A 22,210-nucleotide genomic window follows, 5' to 3' on the forward strand; every position below is an offset into this window, starting at 1 on the left:
ATTGCAAAGAGAAAGAATTATCATATTATCCTTTTTAAAATGATATATTATTATTATTATTATTATTATTATTATTATTATTATTATTATTATTATTTATTTATTTTTCTTTTTTCTTCATGATATCATATCATACAAGGCCAAATTGAAAGAAAACTAACATGGACAACAAAGTGGTTTTGGTCTAAAATCATAATTAGGATGAATTTCAAACAGCAGGTGAACCTTGAGAGCTGCTAGCTGTTGCACAGAGTGGCCAGAAAAATAGAAACACCTATTGCAAAGGTGCAAAACATCAGCCCTGCTATAAATGCTGGACTTGAATTGTTTTTGTTGAGACTACTATTTTATTTACCTTGTGTGTTGACTCAATTTTACGTCTGCAGGCTGTGTTTTGAGGTGGCGTATTGGATTGGATGTATCTGTGAAAAAATAGTCTTAACTGAAAGGTCCCCTTGCTTTTTCTGAGCTTCTAACAGTATCGGATGCAGATGCAGTATGAAGCTCAGAGGTCTACTTATAGCTATATTAAAATGACTGCACAATATAATGGATTACAGTGCGACACCACAAACTACAGCCTATTGCCATAGACATATTGTTATTAAAATTACTCAATTTCACAAAGGTAGTTTTTATTAAAGGATTTTTTAAAAAATTTGTTGAATTAAATATATTTAGGAGCTTCTATCTTTCTGTTCACTCAGTGTAAGCACATATGCATTCTGAAAATAATGAAATAATACATTTGGGCAGAAACATTTACAACCTGTTATGGTGATTTTGAACAGTGGTTCCCAACCTTTTTGGCTTGTGACCCCTTAAAATAAAGCAAAGTCTACCTGGGACGCCTCCTCACAAGTTGCATTGTGTATCAGACTCATAGTTTTTTAGAGGCTTGAGGAGATAAACTACAGTAATTCACAATAAATAAATCAAAAATTAGTGTAAAGCTTGAAAAATACATTTTGTGTGTTCGATATGTTTTTTTTTCTGTTGTCCTATCCTGCCCAATCATCTCGCGACCCCTTATATTAATCCAGCGACCCTTTGTGGGGGTCCCGATCCCAGGTTGGAAACTGCCTATTTAACCACAGTTATTGCTGTGTGGATATTTCCATGAGAGCAGTTAAACTCCCCCTCGCTAGAGGGAGGTGTTTGAAAGCCGGGCGGACACTGGGTACCTGGGTAATCGAGGAAACTCAAGAGATTCCTCTTCGTAGCTAACAGTTGCTAGCCGGCTAATCTCCTGGACAACGCAGTTGTGATTTTTTTTATTGTCCGTTTCAATGTTCGTGTCTTTTCCCTTTTATATTGCAGTAGTTTTTAAATAGCCCGTCAGTGACAGAAACGAGGCAGACACCAACAGGAGACTTTAAATACGCTGGATGTTTGGCCACTGCTGCTTTCTCCCAGGATGCTAGCACATAAGCAAGCCAGCTAGCTAGCCAGCCTGCTAAAGTAGCCAAATAGCAGTGCTGTCCGGATGCTTTGAACAGAAACGCAGCGGATTTTGGGGAGTTTCTAGTCGGCCTTGCAAGATGTCAAGCAACCGGTCACAGCAGAGCGCTGGCGGGGCAAGTTCAGTGCCCAGCACAAGTAGCAGCAGCAGCACAGGAGGCACCGGGAACACGACCGGTGACGGTGGGAGTAGCGCCGTTACAAGTAATGGTAACAGTGCTGGAAATGTTGTGCCCTCCCGGACCCTGGCAGCAGTCGGCGAGGGCGGCTTGTCGGTGCCAACTTTGGCCGCCGTGCCGTCGCCCCGGGGTGGGTTCGCCTCGCTGAGCAGACCCTCTGCGTCCTCAGGCAGCAGGAAGAAGTCCCTCCACCAAGCCCCCCTTTGCAACGGCCTCTTAAATTCATACGAAGATAAAAGCAACGATTTTGTGTGGTTAGTTTTTTTTTCTGGAGTGACAGCGGAAGACTTACTTCTGCAAAGTGTACCTTACGTTCAAATGCTGCTGTAAAACAATTGTTGCAGAAGTTTGGAAGTTGAATTTTGGCACTCATTTAACAGTGTTTTGTGTTTTACTTTTTCAGTCCGATTTGCTTCGAAATGATAGAAGAGGCACACATGACTAAGTGTGGGCACAGCTTTTGGTAAGTGTTGGGTTGTAGTTGTTTACACAGCAAATGTTTTGAAGCTAAGAGCAATGACACACCCGGTGAGCTGTTTTAAAGGAATTTTACAGCAAAGTGTAGAAAACTGGTCTCTTACATTTAACATAGTCACAAACAACAATGTATGTTACTTGCCACATAATTTTACCTTCCTCAAACTCTAAACAGACCTACTGGTATTTCTACACCTCAGCGAGTTTTAAAGCCGTATGTAGGTTCCCTCTACAACAAACCTGAGTCAGTCTTTACATCACTTGTTTCACCCACTGCAAAATATTTGAGCATTTGTGTCTGTTGATGCAAAATTCAACATGCATGGGCGGATGAGTAAAGGGGGTGTGTGCATGTGTACACGTCCACCTTAATAGCTGGTAGCTCTTTCATAGCTCTATTTCAGTTATTCACACCTTTTTTCTCTGTAAAAACACAAAGCTTAATTCTGTGTAGTTTAACCTGTGTTTTCCCTCCTGCAGCTTCAAGTGTATCCGCCAGAGCCTGGAGGATAGCAACAGATGTCCCAAGTGTAACTATATTGTTGATAATGTGGATCAGCTTTATCCAAACTTTCTTGGTAAGTGTTTAAAAGGTTGAAGTGGGATTTATATACACTATGAAGTGTTTCTCTGTGTATTTTTATGTTTTTTCCAGATGATCAGAAAACAATTATGAAATGAAAATGTTCTGACAGTGCTGAGCCCACAAACATATAATTGCATGTTAGTTGCTTGGTGCACCTCCATAGCACTATAATACATAATGATTTAAGAGTCAAACAATTTGAATTGTTTTGTTGACATTTTGATGCTACTACTATGATAAATTAAGAGGAAAATTGAATATATAAATATTTAGTGAAATGGAATTGAATGGAAATGAGGGTCGGCCCTGTTCACACCTGGCATTAAAATGCATCTTGGGTGATCACAAGTGGACAGCGCTAAGTACAGGTATGAATGCACCCAAAACACATTGAGAACCGATCGCTCAGACCACATTTGGAGGTGGTCTGGGCTCCGTTTGTCCACATTCTTTTCTTTTAGCAGTGTGTACGTGAATGTGTCACGGGCCACGTTGAAGGACTGCCTACTCAACCGACGTACTCTTTGTAAGCGGAAGTACGTACTCATCCGCGACTGCCAACAGCGTCGTACTAAAATGCGAAACAAGAAGAAGCAACAACAACAGGTTAAACGGATTCTTGCGGAGTACACACGAAACACTCTTGATTTGGTTCGATGAGTTTTGATTTTGCCTGTGTGCCAAGGTCTTTGCAAACTTAGAAACAACAACGCGTTTGGTCTTCGCAAATGGAAATGACGTACATGTTTATTTGCATGAACATGAAACAGGAAGTGGTCGATCATGTGGAGATGCATTCCAATGCTAGGCGCGAGCAGACGTACTCAGAGCTGTCCGCTTGTGATCGGATCACCCAAGATGCATGTTAACACCAGGTGTGAACAAGGCCCGTGATGTAATACTACTAGTGAGAAATATTTGATCAAGCATTTAATGTTATTCTGCTCAAATCCCATATTAAAGTTGCAGAAAGAGGTTTTAAACATTAACTACTTTTGAAGTGAAGTTTACTAAGCTTGTAAAAGGCTTAACTGGAATCTCAGTGGATTGAAAAGTAAATAAAAGATTAAAAATCCAGAAAACAAGAACACATGTTATACATAAACATCAAGTATAGATGGCTCAGTTTATGTTCTCACATCCTGAACAGCACAGATTCCGGTGATAAACTGCAATAAAAGCATCCTGTATGAGTTTTTGAAAGCACATAATCTCGCTATCATGGTAATGAAACTGGAAGCGGTATCATTATTTTATCTGATTTTTTTTTTTGTTTTTTTTTACCGCAGTATATCATGAAGCAACTACTTGCTGCTCCTCTGTTTAAGTCACAGTTTGCTCTTGTTTCTGACATTTACTTATTGAGCTTTTCTACCTCATGTCATTTACCTCCCTCCCCACCACCTACCCCACCTCATCTCACTATTTCCCAGTGAATGAACTGATCCTTAAACAGAAACAAAGGTCGGAGGAGAAGAGACTAAAATTAGATCATCCTGTAAGTCTGTTACACACAGTTGTTTTCTATCTCATACACACATACACTGATTTTCATTCTCACATTATTGGAAAAGTTCTTCTAGCTAATCGGTGTCTCTGACCCTGCAGAATGGGTCCAGGTGGCAGGTCTTCCAGGACGTGTTGAGTCCTGATCAAGAGAACTTGGACCTTGCAAATGTCAACCTGATGCTGGAGCTGCTGGTTCAGAAGAAGAAGCAGCTGGAGGCGGTAAGTACAGGTCTAAGAGTGATCGGACATGCGTTTCATTCTGTTTGCTCTCGGCCGTTTCTTGCACTTTGGCTGTTCAAAGCTCACGTTGCGTTTGGCAATATTTGATGGTAAAAGGTATGAAGTTATAATGAGTCACAGATGACTCATAAGCTGTTGTTCTATGTTAAAGGAGAAAAACACAGAGTCAAGATTCACACATAAGACTAATCGGGGGTTAACCATGCATGAAATTCGAGGATTTGATGAAGAGATCATATGATTATGACAGATGAATTCTTTACACTGAAAAACAGGCGTCACAGTGGATCAGTGATCAGAACTGACATCAGGAAGCATTTTTGTCTGTTCGCAGGCTCCATGCGACTCTCCGCAGGATAACCACATATCTAGACAATATTTATTCATTATTATGAAATATTTAAATCATCAAAACAGTTTTATAAGCCTCCCCATTTAGTTCTGGAAGGATGACAGGGGAGTGTTTTTGTCATCTCTCTGTAGGTACATGATTATGGGAGTTTTCTCAGCATGACTGCATGCATCATACCAGCTTTTATACAGTGTGAGGAAGTGGTTTAGCAGTCGCTCTCCCAGCTGATACGGTCCTTTTAAATGTGAGTGCATGAGCGACGGCGTATCTGGGATTTGCAGTTGTACCATATTATACGTGCGGTACCCTGTTTTTCTGCAAAGAGATGCTTGAGGCTGTGTGGAAAGAGTCAAAAATTGAGTGGTATTATTCTGTAATACTTACAAATACAATGTGTGTTTCCTGGATCACACTGACAATTACTGTGTACATGCAGTAAAACCTTACTCCGAGAATATGAAACATCCCCTTTTTTTACTTGTTTTTGGCAATCTGTGTGAAATGAAAACAAGTCACAGGAAAAGAGAAGTGGGTACCACAGTCTATCCTGTTGACTTATGATCTGTCCCATCAGCACTCTCTCAGAGCGATAGAAGGCATCGAGTTTTTGTTTTGAAACTGAGTTGCATCACATGTGAGGAGAAATTGCACCGAGCATCTGCTTTTAAATTGCAAACACTCAGTATGGCGTTCCAGAGGGAGCTGCACACCATCTTCAGCTTCTCTCTGGGACACACATGCTTATCGTTATATTTCTCCCTCCTTCACACACACACACGCACACATGCAGTATCTCTTTGAGTGGCTGTCATAGTAACAGGTGCACACACTAGTATTAGATTGATAACCTGTTGCAGATAGATCGGTACCTGTGTGTTTGTCTGCAAAATCCAACATATGTTTTTGTCAGATTCTTGCTCCTTGGCTCACCTGGTGCAATTTATCAACATTTTTCTCTTTGCTTATGTTCATGATCATGTTTTGAATGACATATTGGCTTGTAGACAGTTCTTGACCCCTTTCTTCATCATAGCCATTCATCAAACCTTCAGGCAACAGAAGCCTGTTGTCTCTCTTCCTGCCATTTCAAAAGTCTTCTCAGAAAGCAGCGTAAAGGTATGAAATGATCACAGGCCTGTTGAATCTGCCCTCAGTACAGGAGTATTCAGATCATACAGTACCTGTGAACTGCTCACACTGGGCCTCGTTCACAAACAGTGCGTACGCACACATCTGTGCTTTAACCGTGCGTACAAATGTTTTAAGCACAAATCCAGGATTCATTGATATGTTCTTACCTGAATTTGTTCTTACTCTGCGAACAAATTTACATATGCCTCAGACCATGTTACACACAAATCATAAACAGTCTTAATAAAATGATATGCTCAATATTTATTCAATGTAAACAGTTTATTAGAACCACAATTATTCAAAACATGATTGGGCCTAATTAAACAAGATTTAAAGTGTGAAATTGCTACTAATACACATTTTATTCACTAATTATAAAATCAATAGCTAAGACGTTATCCATAAATCATCATTATAAATGTAATGAAGTTATTAATATATTAAAATTGTCCTGTTTCCACTTTTAGATGACAGTAGCTTATATATCAGAATTTCCATATTGGAATATGACAGCGATTAATTTTGCCATCAGATTTGATATTTGTAGCTGGTTACCCAGCAGCCTGTTCACTGTCCTCACAGTCTGACAGAGCAGTAGTGACACAGCGAGAGACACTCTGCTTTCACTACAGCACGGCCACCAAACATGATGCACACCTGGTGCAGCCGTAGAGATCTATTTATTTAGTTACGGACGTACTGTGAGGTAATAGTGCAACAGGCATGCAGACTGTATACAGGATTCACAATCGGGCCCCAAACGGTTGTTTACCATCTACTTCAGAAACTATTGTTTGCATTTCACTAGCAGCAAAGTTTTTCTACATTTTTACCATCATGGCCCTCCAACACAGCTTTCCTTATATAGAGAAATGGGGGTGTGGTAGTGTGGAAATGATCAATAGCGGGGATGCGCCTGTCAATCTAGAATGATTCTGATTCAGAACAAAATTAAGAACAAAATGGACCAGTGTGCACATGTCATGAATCCGACGATAATTTTGAGTGCACGCTTATTTTGTGCTCAAAGTCATTTCATTTCTACGCACATATTAGTGAATGAGGCCCATTAACATGAACCCCCTCCTGTAATCAAAACCTGACTCCAAGTGGTTACACAAGAAACACGAGCTTGTCTGAGCTTTAGTTTTGGAAAGCACTCAGGCTAGAAATAAGGTGTTTATTAGGGAAACATTGATGGTGTTCCACTGGATTGTTTAAAACCACAGTTTATAGACGGCAGGCTTATTTTCATCCGTAGAGCAGCAGCAGCCTCCGTCAGAGCTACTACCTCAACAGCTCGGGTGAAGCATGAGAATGACTTTGCGAGGGCATAAAGACAAACTTAAAGCTAGTGTCCTGGAACACCACAACGGTAGCAGGATTTCTTTACTGGTTTATATTGGTCAAATTGAAGGAGGAGTACAGCACACAGATGTGCTCTTTTCACGAGGCACTGCTTTATTTGATCTGACTGTACTGGTCAGTGAAAAAAAACTGCTAAGCATTGATGTAACGCCTGCGGGATTGTCCATGTCCCCATGCGCAGTCCCACTTCGTGCGGTTCACTCTTTGATGCCTGTGAAGTGAGACACTTGAGAATTCACAAGAATGCGATATTCAATTACTCAATTTTTCTTATACGGGTTGTAACAGAAATGACTCTGACAATCAACGTTTTCTGAACTGCCAGTAGATGTTTTATCAGCTGTTATGTCGCTGCTTCCAAGCTTTTATTCCACAGTTCTCCCTTTTGTATTTATGCAAAGAGGCCAGGTCAAATTTCTGATTGACCACACTATCTACTGCATTACTGATCCTGGTTCTGTTCATCTGCCTGGTGGAATAGTTCATCTGGCTCATTGACTGAATTTAGCAGCTGCTTTTAATTTTTTGGCTGGACCGCAACAGCGGGGCCAGCCCTACAAACCCCGAATGTCTGTCTGTCACTGAGTCACTGACTGACTGAATGAGTGACGGAGTTACACCATTGGTTGGCTGAAGTGGGACAGCCAAGTATCCCAGAATGCATTTCGCACCAAATGGTTTTGATGATTGTGAGGCAGGCCTAAAGCTGTTGTAAATGTTGTTGTAGGGCTGTTAATATGTCACTTTATTAAGTTTTAATATTTTTCAGGTGAGAATGTAACCGTTTAGATTCCCACTATGTGGTCAGTTTATCCAATAACACCATTTGGAAATTTGCTCCCATGTTTTGGGATGATGTGAGGAGCCGCTGGCCGGGTGCAAACAGCCAGCAGCTCCACTCCTGAGATGACCAGTCAACGTCTGTTGTCATCCCAAGGCAGACTGGCCATCGGAAGCACGGGAGAAATCCCGGTGGGCCGGTCGCTATGTGGGCCGCTCCAGCAGCCCATTATACAAAAACAAGAGTCTCTTATGTCTTTTCCTCACCAAACACAAAAGCTCTTGTTTAGCAAAGCGTTTTAACTTTTCTTTGGAAAAATAAGCCACACAAGGTAAAAAGGAGGTTTTCTCTATGTCTCTAACAGAAGGTCTTAACATTTTGGACTTTTCCTCATTCAACCATATTATCAAAATGAACTGGATCAAAAGATTTCTAAAAGATCCAGATAGCATGTGGAATATTATCCCAAACTGTTTAAAAAAATAAAGTAAGTGGTATTATTTTTCTAATAATGTTTCCTTATGCTGTCAGTAAACTTCCTATCAAACTCCAACTTTCATAGGCAAGTTGGAGCTGGTCCCTTCTATACAGGCACAAATATTCTCCTCACAAATGGAATAATGTTAACATGTACAGAAAACAAATCATTACTTTCTGAAAATTGGTTTAACAACATTTTGCTTGTAAAACAGCTATTTAATTGTGAAGTGCTTCTGTATTCATATTAAGGTTTTATAGAGAAATATAGTGTTCCTGTCTCCCCAATTGAGCATAGTACTGTAATTAACACACTGTCAACTGGTATTATACAGTATGATATATCACATTGATTATCACGTTCATTACTAATATAGAAGACAAATGTTCTTTGTAATTACATGGTGAAACACTAGAACATGTGTGTGCTTTTGGCTGATTTTCAGTTGGATCTTAAATATTTTGGTAATGAAATTTTACTGAAAGAAGAAGATTTATTATCAATATTCAACACATCTTAATTTCACAGCAATGAACAATGTCATTTGCTCGTTATTTTAGCCAAATTTTACATTCATAAAATGGAATTCTTGAAGAAGTTAGCATCTTTATATTACATTTAAACACACAGATCTATGCGTATATCTTCAAACATTACATACACAGTCCAGCCATATACCAGGTTATGACCTAGTCTTGTTTCAAAGAACATTTTCTGATATATTTTTGTTAGCGCTCACTTCTTCTACTTGATCAAATGTCAGCTATCAATTTTAAATCTTTATTTAGAGATCAAATTTGATGGTTGCATCAAATTCATACTTTCTAACCAAATGCACTCCTTTTTTTGTTTTTGTTTTTACAGATTTTGCAACTTAAAGGACTAGTCAGTATGTTTTTTGACCGTGTCAGTTACAGATGTAGTCACATATATAATTGATACAGATAAAATCAGTATTTTCTGTGTTTGTCAGCAGATCTTAATTGGAAATATTGGACTGTATTACTCCTGTATTATACAAATGCTACAGATGTAAACTTATAATCACTTCAGAAACCTTTAACTTACATGTTAGTTGTCCAGTTTTAGTTTTTATCACACAGTGTGGGAGTGATAGCAGGTTCCGATCCTGTGTTTTGTGTTGGGCTTTCATCAAGTATTTCGCCCTCAAGCTACTTAAAGGAAATATCTGGAGTTTTTGTTGTAGTTTACTTTGACTGCTGTTTGTGTTAGTTTAGACCACATAAAGAGGTTGCCAAATATGAGCGTTAGTCCAAAATTTGACTTAACTTCCTGCCCTTGGTAAATTTTGTTATGCTAGGCATTTGAAGCATGAGAAACCTCTGGCCACGGTTGTCAACATTCAACTTTTAACACCCTATAAACCCTTGGGTTTGGGATTGTTTCCTGTAGTTTAGTCAAATAGCATACAATGATCTGTGGCTCATTTTGCATAGAAGAAGACTGAGATGGGTATTCTCAGGTGTCAGTTGTTTTTCATGTGCCCACATATATTAAGGTTTTATTAAATGACTCCAAATGTTCTTGCCCTTTTTCTGCACAAGGTTTTAGTTTGAGTGGAAGTACACTTGATGAAGACATGTGTGTGTATGTGATGTGAATCTAAGAATATGTACAAACTTTTCCACATCATTTTGTTTTTCTGAGCAAAAACAACAATGTTGAAAAAACAAGATTAACCTAGAGGGTCCAGAGCTTTACTGTTCGTCATGTGTTTCCCATTGAGGTCTTAACATTTTTATATTATTTTTTATTATCTTTTCAACGGATAAGCAAAGGTAATCTGCGGCTTCGCTTGTAGTTGTGTGAGATTATGAATGATGTCCGTCTCTCCACTAGGAATCCCAAGCAGCTCAGAGACAGATCCTCATGGAGTTTCTTAAAGAGGCCAGGAGAAACAAGAGAGAGGTACTGTTGTTTTATATAAATAATGTCCACATTTTACAGACAGAGCTTCTTCTGTTGAAGAAAACTCAACGTTGTACAAATAAAACAAAGTTTTAAGTGTAAAAAAAGACCACATGCAGGATTATTTATCTGTTTGTGTCTCTGTCAACAGCAACTGGAGCAACTACAGAAAGAGCTTAACTTTCTTGAAGAGGACATTAAGCGTGTTGAGGTAAAGTAACTCACCCCCTGACATAGTCTGAAGATGTGTTACCAAACTCTAATTCTCAGCATGTTCTCATAGAAAACATAGAGGAGCAGTGCACATGATTATGAACTTGTTTTATATTGTCTTCATCTAGACAGCCAAACATGTTATTCCTGTGTATTTTTCCAGGAAATGAGCGGGCTGTACTCTCCAATGATGGAGGCAGAGTGTACGGTGCCTAATGTAGAGGCTCCCTCACCAGCACCCAGGTACGACTGGCCTCTAACTAATTATCTCTATCATACATCACTGTACAAACATCATTCAGCTTCTTTTTTTTATTTTTCTTTTACAAAAATAGAAACTAGTTCCCAGCAGAGATCTGTGCTTACTGATTGAAATGTTTTGCTTGTTATCTTCAATAACAACTGCAGTATACTGTATGTTTATTGTGAAGCTACTCAGCGGGACATAACAAAGTCAGTACACTATCACATTTCATGTACTTAAAAACAACTCTGTGTGTACTTGTTTGTTTGTTTGTTTGTTTGTTGAGTAGCTGTAGTAGTATTATGGAGCCACCAGACTACAGCCAACCTCCAGGATTTGGTGGAACAGCCCAGGTCAGTCATAAAAACGCAGCTGCTGTTTTTTATTTATTTGTAACCTTGTTTGAAAATCATTCCTGTTATTTTCATGTTCTTGTTTGATTGAAAATGTTTTGTAGTCCCTAAAATTATGTGGATGCAGACCACTGACTATTAAATGAAAGGAAAAAAAACTTCAATTCCTTTTCAAACAAATATATATACATATACATGTTTTTGACACATAGTGTGGAATCACTAAAAAAAAGCAGGGCCTATTGAATGTAGGCATATACTTAGAAAAATCAGTTACAGTCTCATAACCCTAACCCCTAAACCCTAACCCTATAAATGAGTTTTTACAGTGTAAATGTTAGTATGAGTTTAGCACTGAGTTACTGATGTTCTATTAGATAACTTGACTGTACTCTCAAACAGGGAAAAAGACAGACCTGGTACAACAGCACTCTGGCGTCAAGGAGGAAACGGCTGACGGCTCATTTCGACGATCTGGAGCAGTGCTACTTCTCCAACAAAATGTCACGCATCACAGGTAGCGATCCTACAATAAATACCATCAGTGTCCTTCATTTGTGGTTGTTGACAGTACTACAGCAACCGGACTACAAACATCTGCTGTCAGATAAATATCTGTTGTTCTGATGTCGTACACCAGTCGTCTGAAGAAGCAGGATATTGACTTTAGGAGATGAGTGGATTGATGATAGTGTCTGCCACACCCCAGTATTATTTCCTAAAATGACAGCCACATTTACCACAAACGTCACTGCTCTTGATGTTTCTGATGACAAGTCTCAGCTCTTAGCATTGAAAGAATGCACCATTATTCTGTTTTGTGTTGCAAAGCAAGCTGGCGGGCTTCCAGGGAAATCTGACATGTGGCACACAGTACAAATGGTCTTTGTGTTTGGTTATTATGTCAATGTGATGAGAATTTATTGATGTTAAGTAAGCCAAAACTTCTTCATCATTCAGCTTGCTAATGTTTTTCCTCTCTTTGTCAATAACATGCAGTTAGTTTTTGTCCCCATTGCTTCTTCTGAACAGAATTTAAAGTGCATGTCTGGTGTTTTTAGATGAAGGCAGGAACTTGAACCAGCTCGATGACTTCATGGAGTGTCTGTCCAAGTTCACCCGCTACAACTCTGTGCGGCCGCTGGCCACCCTCTCCTACGCTAGTGACCTCTACAACGGCTCCAGTATTGTCTCCAGGTGTGTCTTATACACCTTGCAGCATCAATCTTTAATGACTCGCTGTGTAATTAACACGATTCTGAAGCCTGATGTCACATGGAGAAATTATGGAAATGATGTTCTCCATAAATAAGTGAACAGAAATGTGTGACTTGTTTAATGAAACAGGTCAGGCTATGTGGATGGTCTGACCTGTTCATGACTTATCCTCTATAACAACTGCAGTATACTGTATGTTTGTTATACAGCTGCACAGCAGAAAATAACAAAGTCAATATGTTATATGTCAGACCAAAGTCGAAATTCATATTTTCTTAAATATACATATTGTCTTAAACAAGGAACACAAGTCTTAGTGAATCTGTTTTGTCATTGCCCTACAGATTCTAATTATGTCATATTGTGCAGTTTAATCTAATGGTTTCTCCCATATGTGCTTAAAAATGCCCCTAGCCCAATGGTAGTTTCATATATATTTTACTCTGTTTACTTTTCAGTAGCACAACATTGGTATCACAGTCCATATGTTCAGTGTGTTACCTACTATAAAGTGGAAAATGCATAGAAATGTTTTATTCTTGTTCAGTCTACTCTTTTTCAGTGACTGTATTCTCACCTGTGTTTTAGTATTGAGTTTGACCGTGACTGTGACTACTTTGCCATCGCTGGTGTGACCAAGAAAATCAAGGTGTTTGAGTATGGCACCGTGATCCAGGATGCAGTGGACATCCACTACCCTGTCAACGAAATGACCTGCAATTCCAAAATCAGGTAAAAGCCAAAAATGAACTAATGACGTTTTTTAAGAATGTGAGTAGTGTAAATGTTATAATGAAAGTGATTCCAAACTTGTTTACTGTAGCTGTATCAGCTGGAGCAGTTATCACAAGAACCTTCTGGCAAGCAGTGACTATGAGGGTACCGTCATCCTGTGGGATGGATTCACCGGCCACAGGTCCAAAGTCTACCAGGTAATGATGCCCAGGTCCTAGAGCGTTGTCAATACTGGTAAACTCCGTGTTTGACCAAATTGATCGCTTGGTTTAAAAAATCCATTTCATCAATACTGTTGTCATGATGACCTTTTTAAGATTTCTGTTGCTTTCTTTTCAGGAACACGAAAAAAGGTGTTGGAGCGTCGACTTCAATCTGATGGACCCCAAACTCTTAGCCTCCGGTTCTGATGATGCTAAAGGTAACTGAGTCTGTCTGAAATCATGTTCCCACTTTCCAGTTTCTATTACACCTTTCTTTTAACCGTCATGAAATGTTCTCATGTTTGTTTTTCAGTGAAGTTATGGTCAACCAATCTTGACAACTCAGTGGCCAGTATTGAGGCCAAGGCCAATGTCTGCTGTGTTAAGTTCAGTCCAACATCCAGGTATCATCTGGCGTTTGGCTGTGCAGGTAAGATGAGGATTAGATTTAGGTTTTGAGTATTAGATTTTTTTTGTTTTCTTTGTCTAACAGGGTGTATCAGCAGATTTAGATTCAGCAATACATAGGTTGCAGGATGATAATAGTTTTACCTGGGCCTTACATCCAGTTCAGGTTTTTTTATACATCCAAGTTCAAAAGTCCATAGTAAATAACATGAGAATTTGGTCAGTGCTGCCAGCTGTCTCCTTCAAAATCACAGGCAGATAAACGTCTTTTCCCATTGGGATGTAACATTATTGTTGTGCTCTGACAGGGTACAAACACCTTACACCACTGCACTTTCTCCTGGTAGACAACTAAATTTCTTCTGTGGTCACACAGACTCCGGTGGTCCAGACAAACTTCTGAAATCTTCATTTATTACTTTCCCAAAGGAGATATAAGAATTAGAAATATTTTGTTGTAAACAGAAACAGTCCTTTGAGTAACGAACATTGGATGAACAGAGCTCTGTGTTATCCAGCGGTGAATTGCCCTGGCTTATTTACCCCATTCTCTGTGTCTCTGAGGTCCAAGTCCTCTAAGCCTGGAAAAGGAAACCCCTCCTTGGTTTACTGTCAGGAGTAAAATTCAGACTCTGGACTTAAAGCCAGCAGCACATAACTTGTTAGAAAAACATATTTTAGAAAGCGTCAACAAAAGACTTTGCGCCACCATTTCCCTTTGGCTACCTGCCTCGGTTGTTGCTGGATATGGCACTGATACGACCTGACATTGTTAGAAGTTATGGAGGACACTTAGGGTGTAACAGTTCTGAAACTGAGATCAAAACTGCGACACAAATGTCCACGGTCTTGCGACAGGGTTCCGTCCTCCGTGTAGCCCCCCCCAACCTGCAGCCACCGCTGTTGTCATTACGTTACTAATGTATCAAAACCCACACAACACCCATGAAATGACTCATTTCACTGTCAGAATTTGATCCATTCAGTCCAATAACATTTGGAAAGTCTAGAAGATCCGCACGATTAAATTATTTCATCCCCATTCAAGCTAGCAGAGGACTAACCTGAGGTTAGCTGTCTCGGCTGGCGGAAGTCTCTGGTGCGTATTACCATAATTACCAGTGACGCATTAACAAAAAACTAACAGAGCAAATGGACGCAGATCAGAAGACAAGGAGGCTTTGTACTAAAATATGAGCAAATATACTTATACTTATGAGGAAATTAGAAATAAAGCCTCTCTCTAATGCTTCCAATGAAGGCCTGGTACCCTCTGCAGTTCAGCTAAATAAAGTAATTGACAGTAATTTTGTTTACTTAGTTAATATGTAGACTGGTCCATGGCAAAATGTATTTATTTATTTTTGTTAACTTAGTTAATATATATGAAGTTAATTTATAAAGTTAATCTACCTTCATAGTGTTCTTGATATTCCAAATTGTAGTTGATGTAATAAAACCCAGAACCAAAAAAAGCCTAACCTGAATTGAACGATGGATCATTCTAGAAGACACCTAACCAAGTAACCTTACAGTCAACACCCCCAACCACCTCCGTCTGAATACAAACAACGTCTTCAGGACTGTTTTTTTTTTCCTTTTGTTCACAGACCATTGTGTCCACTACTACGATCTGCGCAACACTAAACAGCCAATCATGGTGTTCAAAGGCCACAGGAAAGCTGTGTCCTACGCCAAGTTTGTCAACGGAGAAGAAATCGTTTCTGCGTAAGTCATCTTAGTTTTATTTACAGCAGGGTTTCACAGTTGATTTGGGTTTTTTTTTTTGTTTGTTTTCTTCAGTTTTATTATACATATATTTGGATGTGTCATATTGTCTCCAATTTAGAACCCTGATTACATCATTAACTGAGTGCTTATAAGCTGTTGCATGAGCTGGCAAAGATACATATGCTGATTTTCACAAAAAATACCCAGATTCACCTAAACGCCCGACACTTCTGTGTTAAAACTCTTTACATGACAGGTCGACAGACAGTCAGCTGAAACTATGGAATGTCAACAAACCTCACTGCCTGCGCTCCTTCAAGGGTCACATCAACGAGAAGAACTTTGTAGGCCTGGCCTCCAATGGAGACTATGTTGCCTGTGGTAAGCCTTTACTTTGAATAAAACCTAGAGGATATCGGCCATGTTGAAAATGAATCTGTAATGCAGTATTTCATTGATATTTGTTCAGCCACACAGGGAGACAATACCACTGGCGGTAACAACAGCTTGCAGATCCCTGTAACTGTACAAATACCATATCTAAACATGATGTTAATGTCAATAATACATCACCTGTCTGTGTGTGTGTGTGTGTGTGTGTGTGTGTGTGTGTATACAGGCAGTGAGAACAATTCCCTGTACCTATACTACAAAGGACTTTCCAAGACACTTTTAACGTTCAAGTTTGACACAGTGAAGAGCGTCCTGGACAAGGACAAAAAGGAAGACGACACCAACGAGTTTGTCAGTGCTGTCTGCTGGAGGGCCCTGCCTGATGGAGTGAGTTCACTTCATTATTTTTACGGTTTTGGGAATATTAGACCAGCTGGTTAGTTATTCCTCTCTGCTTTTACAAAACATATCATGTCAGAGTAATGCACACCATCTATTGTTAAGTTGAAAATGTGTTTTAGCCGTGGAAAAGGTCAATTCAATTCTCTTTAGTATGTTCCAGTTTAGGAGAAGGAATTGAGCAAATATTTTTTTCACAGTAGAGTCCTATTTTCATTATTGTCACATTCACATTTTTTATTCTAATATTGTCCTGAAGGTAATTAAATATCCATGAAGTAACATGCACTGTGTTATGCTTTTTTTCAGGAGTCAAACGTACTGATTGCTGCAAACAGTCAAGGAACAATCAAGGTTTGTGTTTTGACACTTACAAAAACAAGATAATAACCACAAGCCTGTTGCTTCACATGTCATAAACTACAGTGAAAGCATCCTGTCTAGTTAGGGGATTTATTTGATTGACAGAAAATTATTTTAATTGGCAACTACAGTACTGTAATAATTTATTCATATACAGAAAATTTCACACATTCACTTCTTAAATGTGAGGATTTGCTGCTTTTCTTTGTCCTATATGATAATGGACAAAATATATTTAGGTTCTAGACTACTGCTTCAACAAACGAGCAATTTTAATGTCACCCTAGGCTCTGGGTGATAATAATGAAACAAGAAATATTTGGAAGATGAATCAATAAAAAAAATAATTGTTATTTGCACCCCTATGGTATTGTTGCCCCACAATGTATCCTACAGTTTTCCATACAATATCAATTAATCTGCTGATTGTTCTCTGGATTAATCAATTAATCTTTGTCTTAAAATAGTCCAAACATTTCCCACAGTTACAAGTGGCATCTTGAAATGTCTTGTTTTGTCTGACCAACAGTCCAAAACCCAGATATTTAGTTTAAAACAAAGAGAAGCCACAAATCCTCACATTTGGGAAGGTGCAAACTTGGAATGTGGGACATTTTGCTCAAAAAAATGAAACTTGATTAAACAAGGCCAATTAGTTTCAATCAATCAACTAATACTATATAATATACTAATACTAATAAAACAAAAGCAGCCTGCGTTATTCAGCTTTTATCATGTTTTTCTGTGGAGGCACATCCATAACACAGATGTAATGCCTCTCAGAGCTATTGGCGGTCATACACAGATCAGAGTTCTGATGGAAACAGTCATTTTTGGATGTGTGTGTACAAAAAGCCCAAAATGCATTTCACCTTCATAACATGCTCCGTAACAGTGACTCATATAACACTGGACACAGTATCTGAAATCTTTTCATAAATAGCTCCGCTCAGGTTGAGAGACGCTCTAAAAGCCTATTTGCGAATTTTCATGAAACCACATAAGCAGATGTACACAGCTTTGTGTCTTCACTTATTTTTGGACTTTTAACATCCTTCCAGGTAACATCAACATGTCTTTTCTCTCCACGCAGGTACTCGAACTCGTCTGAAGGCCCACCGGATCTTCTTTGTGTGATGAGAACTACCATCAGCCTCTCTTTGTTTGGTTGAGGATCAGTCTGATGCACGGAGAGGCCAGGCTGCCTGCTGAACCAGGACGCCCGACACCGCCGGGAAAAGCTGAATAAACGGAAACTGTCTTATTTTAATGAGCTACAAATTTTGGACAGCAAGAAAAGACTTTGGACCAGTACATCAGTGTAGAAGGAGAAGATGTGCTGTCATTTTACAGCAAAAAAAAACTGAGGACCTAGCCTGGGCACAAAACGGAACAAGAGACTTTAGAAAGCATTTTTGTTTCTTTTCAGTAAAGTTATATCAGCTACAATAGAACACCTCTTTGTGGTTTTAGGTCAAATCAAATCTTGTACCTTTTTTTTTTTAATTAAGCTGTTGCTCCTGAGGGTACAATCCAGCCAAACTCTACTAGTGTGATGCATTTCCCTTTTAAAGGCCAAAGCACAAGAGTAAATGACAAAAATGATGTCTTCACATAAAGCTTTTAACCCCCCCTCCCTCTCCCCTCCCCATTGTTTGTCAATCTTGTTTTCCCTCTTTATGTGTAGTTTTTGTGTTGTTTTTTTTTTTGTTGTTTTTTTTGAGGGTTTTTTTTTTTTTCCAGATTGGGAGAAACCAGTTTTAATAAATATGACTTGAATTCATTCTGTCAAGCGTATCATCAGTTCATTTGAGTGTAGAAACTGAGGTATTGTATGGAAATACAGGAAGACCAATGAATTATGGAAATATCACGAAACTCCTCTCTGTGCTGATATCTCTGTTACTATTTGAACAAAATGAGATTTGACATGTTTGATTCTCATATAACTTACGACATTGATCTGCAACTGGATTATCTTTTTGTTTCTTGCTAGATAACCTCACAGAATCCGATTTAGCTCTTTCAAAGTAGCAGTGGAATTACTCTTAACATAGTGTAGCTTAAAAACATCTCAGCTGCGTTGTAACTTTAAGGCCGACTGCTGTTAGTTTCTGTGGAGTGGTGTTGAGTTTGACACTTTGACAGGATTTGATAAAAACCATCAAGACCTACCTATTTTATGATAACTGAGTGAGAGATGTATTAATAACTAAGAAAATAGTAAGATGAGAAAGCCTTCCTGAATAGAGAGGTTTTTAAAAGAGTCTAGGGTCTGTGCTGCCCTCAGATGGTTAGGAAGGTTGTTTCATAAGCTTGATGCACCCCCCCCCCCCCTATGGTACAGAGCTTAGTACTCAGAGCCCAGAGGAGCAAGCAGCTGACAGACCTGATGGTGCGGGTGGAGGCTTGTAGTGTGATCAGTTCCTGTAGAAAGGGAGGTGCATATCTGTTGATGGATTCGTATGTGAGTAGCAGGACTTTGCATCAATCCTGAAGGAGACAGGAAGCCAGTGCAATGAAAACAGAATTGGTGTTATATGTTTATGCTTTCGCACTCTCATCAGGATCCTGGCAGCGCTTTTCTGAATGTACTGGAGCTTCTAGACGCTCCTGCCAGGGATCCCTGTGAAGAGCTCATCGCAGTAGTCCAGTCTTGAAGAGATGAAGGCATGGACAAGTTTTCTGCATCTGTTAGTGAGGGGCAGAGTTTGAGGATTTTTTTGAAATGCTAGAAAGAGGTTTTGCATAGATGTGTTATATAGTCATCAAAAGTCAGCTGAGGGTCAAGCCTACTATTCAGATGAGTGACTGAGGAGGAAAAGGGGGATGTCCTGTCAAAGCTGAGATGAGGGATGACTGAATGTGGTGTTGAGTGCCAGTAAGCAGAGTTTCAGTTCTGCTGCTGTTTAACTGGAGGAAATTTGTGTGCATCCAGGCCTTTATCTCCTTAAGACAGGTATTTATACAACTGAATAAATTATTTCGAAACTATTTTGTCATGTTTTATATTTTTGGTATTTTCGAGCATTCTCTCGACTGAGCTTATATGTGTGAGTGATGTGTTTACTGCTGTCATCGCTAATGGCTTTCATATGTGGTGCTTGAAGCTTGTTTGAAATAGTTATCTTTTAAACCTTCAGTCTCGCAGCGGATCAGACACACTTCTGTATTAGCTGAAACAACAAAGAACCACTAAACGGCGTCTGGGGCTACTTTACTGCATGTGTGAAACATGCATCCAATGTGGCTCTGCAACTCAGGAAATTTTACATGGGCTTCTTTAATGTGATGATAAATGAAGAAAACAAAGGATTAGCGGTTGGCTGATTAAGTCTCAACAGCACAACAGGGAGTTTCAACTCTCAGATCTACAAGATGAAAGTTACATGAAGAGAAATTTGAACAGAAAATGAAAAAAAAAATACATGAGATAATGCAACAATATTTATAAAGGTGTGTTCTAAGGCATTCCACAATCAAGACTATAGATTAGGCGGGAAGGGTGAGCTATTAAGTTTGTGTGCACATTCGTATTTGTCTGTGCATGTGTTTACAATAATCTCACTGTCTTGTTCATCACGGCTTGTTCATTTGCTCATTTATAAAGGCCTTACGGTTGTTCATTAAAGTAAGATAATTTTGTATCATATTTATTAAGTGTTTAACATTTCTTTATTCCTACAATCTCTTTTCTACTATCTTCTTAATTTTCTTTATTAATAAATTGTAGTAATCATGACGATATGTGTTTTTTGTAGAGCATGTCCACATACGATTGAGAAGAGTTCAAACTTATATTAACAATATTCTACAGTAAAATGATTGAAAAACAGATTTTTACAGTATGTTTATTCTCCCGTGACAGTTTATTAGTTACACCTAACTAAAACTAGTGCAGCAATAAACCCTTCCTTCATTGAGGTTAAAAGTCTTTTAATCTGTTTTAGAGAGGTGTTGATTGACTTTATGGTCATTTTAGAGGCCGTGGGTTGTGGTACTGTTGAACTGTGTTGGGTTATACTGAGAACTCTATAACAGATTAAATAAAAACATTCAATTCATATGCTTGCACAGGTGTTTTCAATGAATTTGGCTAATTAGAACTCTGCTCAGGTTGGAGTTGTGCAGAGCTGTGCTGGAATTTTTCACTAATAAGAATAAGGTACATTTATTTGGTTTGTTGGGCAGTGTTGAGTAGTATTATTCTAGAGGTCCCAGCATGCTCTGTAATAATCTTGGAAAAGTGACTGTGAGTCTAGTTTTCCTCCGTTTTCTTTCAGCTGCCCAACAGATTCTCTTGATCTCATTAACACTGTTATTCTTTAACCATGGGGAGATTCTGTCAGTTGACCTCTTTTTAACTTTAGTGCATTATTGATTTTTTTTTCACCATGTCATTTAAAGAGCAGTCATAACCGTATGGCTCAACTGATCTCATAATATTAGAAAACATGTTTCAGCCTTGTCATCTAGGGATCTCTTCTGAACCAAAAAAATCCCTTTTAGTCTTTGTTGAGGTTACGTTGGTGTCAAAGAACACACAGTGATGGTCTTATGCCCTTATGTTATTACTAAATCTAGAGTGTTACCATGCTGATGAGTGGCTTCATTTACATGTTGGGTTAGTTCAAAGCTATCCAGTAAATTTATAAGCTCCACAGCTTTGGAGTCAATCTTTTTATTAATATGAATGTTCAGATCTCCGTTCAGGATCATATCTAGTTACACCAAGTGAGATCAGCTCTGAGAGTTCCTGTAGAAATAGTGATGAACATCCTGGTGGCTGATACACTGTAATGATAAGTACTGATAATTCTGCTATGTGTTCCAGAGCAAGATATTCAAATGACGTAAATTCACCCAAGTCAATGTCATCACACACAAACTGTAAAGTAAATGGCTGCAATCCCTCCTCCTCTCTTGTTTTGCCTGATTGACTGATTATTGAAATTATAGTTGGGAGGGAGTGATTATACTGTGCACTATGTGATGATTTTCTACAAGTGGTGAAAATATAGCTGGAAATGATAGATTAGAACCACTGCACAGGAGTTTAAAAGAATGATCATTTGCTACTTTAGCTTTTACTAGAAGGTTTGACTGAATTTTTGTGTTGAAGTAATGGCTGGTCAAGCAAAAACAGAGACAAGCCGCATCTAATAACTGAGAATTTATTCAGTTTCATTCAAGCATTGTACAGCTATAGGCAATACTCTGCATTTAATCATCTCCCTATTGTGAACAGAAACAGTTGTTATGAACTCTATATGAGCTGCCTGCATTGGGTTATTCTCTTGAAAATAATTCACTTTTGACCACTGATATCCACAACAAAATGACCTTTTAGTAATAAATGTGTATTGAGACAGCTACTTGCTTACTACAGACAGCTATAACCACCAACCAACCACCAACCATTTATACACAACATGACTTTGCTGCCAACATCATAA

At 38.8% G+C, this 22,210-nt stretch overlaps 1 protein-coding gene across 1 annotated transcript; it reads left to right on the forward strand.

The window, feature by feature from the left end:
* Window positions 1-1,086: 1,086 nt before the first annotated feature.
* On the forward strand, window positions 1,087-18,537 carry cop1 (COP1 E3 ubiquitin ligase). Its single transcript, XM_067604970.1, has 20 exons — window positions 1,087-1,894; window positions 2,044-2,103; window positions 2,598-2,695; window positions 4,137-4,201; window positions 4,312-4,431; window positions 10,426-10,494; window positions 10,646-10,705; window positions 10,871-10,950; window positions 11,241-11,304; window positions 11,707-11,821; window positions 12,366-12,501; window positions 13,111-13,254; window positions 13,346-13,454; window positions 13,597-13,678; window positions 13,774-13,890; window positions 15,479-15,596; window positions 15,856-15,980; window positions 16,219-16,379; window positions 16,701-16,745; window positions 17,848-18,537. Exons 1-20 carry the CDS (start codon window positions 1,542-1,544, stop codon window positions 17,863-17,865), a joined length of 2,139 nt encoding a protein of 712 aa, XP_067461071.1. The 5' UTR covers window positions 1,087-1,541; the 3' UTR covers window positions 17,866-18,537.
* The last annotated feature ends 3,673 nt before the right edge of the window (window positions 18,538-22,210 follow it).

Source organism: Thunnus thynnus, chromosome 12 (genome assembly GCF_963924715.1).
Source record: "Thunnus thynnus chromosome 12, fThuThy2.1, whole genome shotgun sequence".
NCBI classification, from domain to species: domain Eukaryota; kingdom Metazoa; phylum Chordata; class Actinopteri; order Scombriformes; family Scombridae; genus Thunnus; species Thunnus thynnus.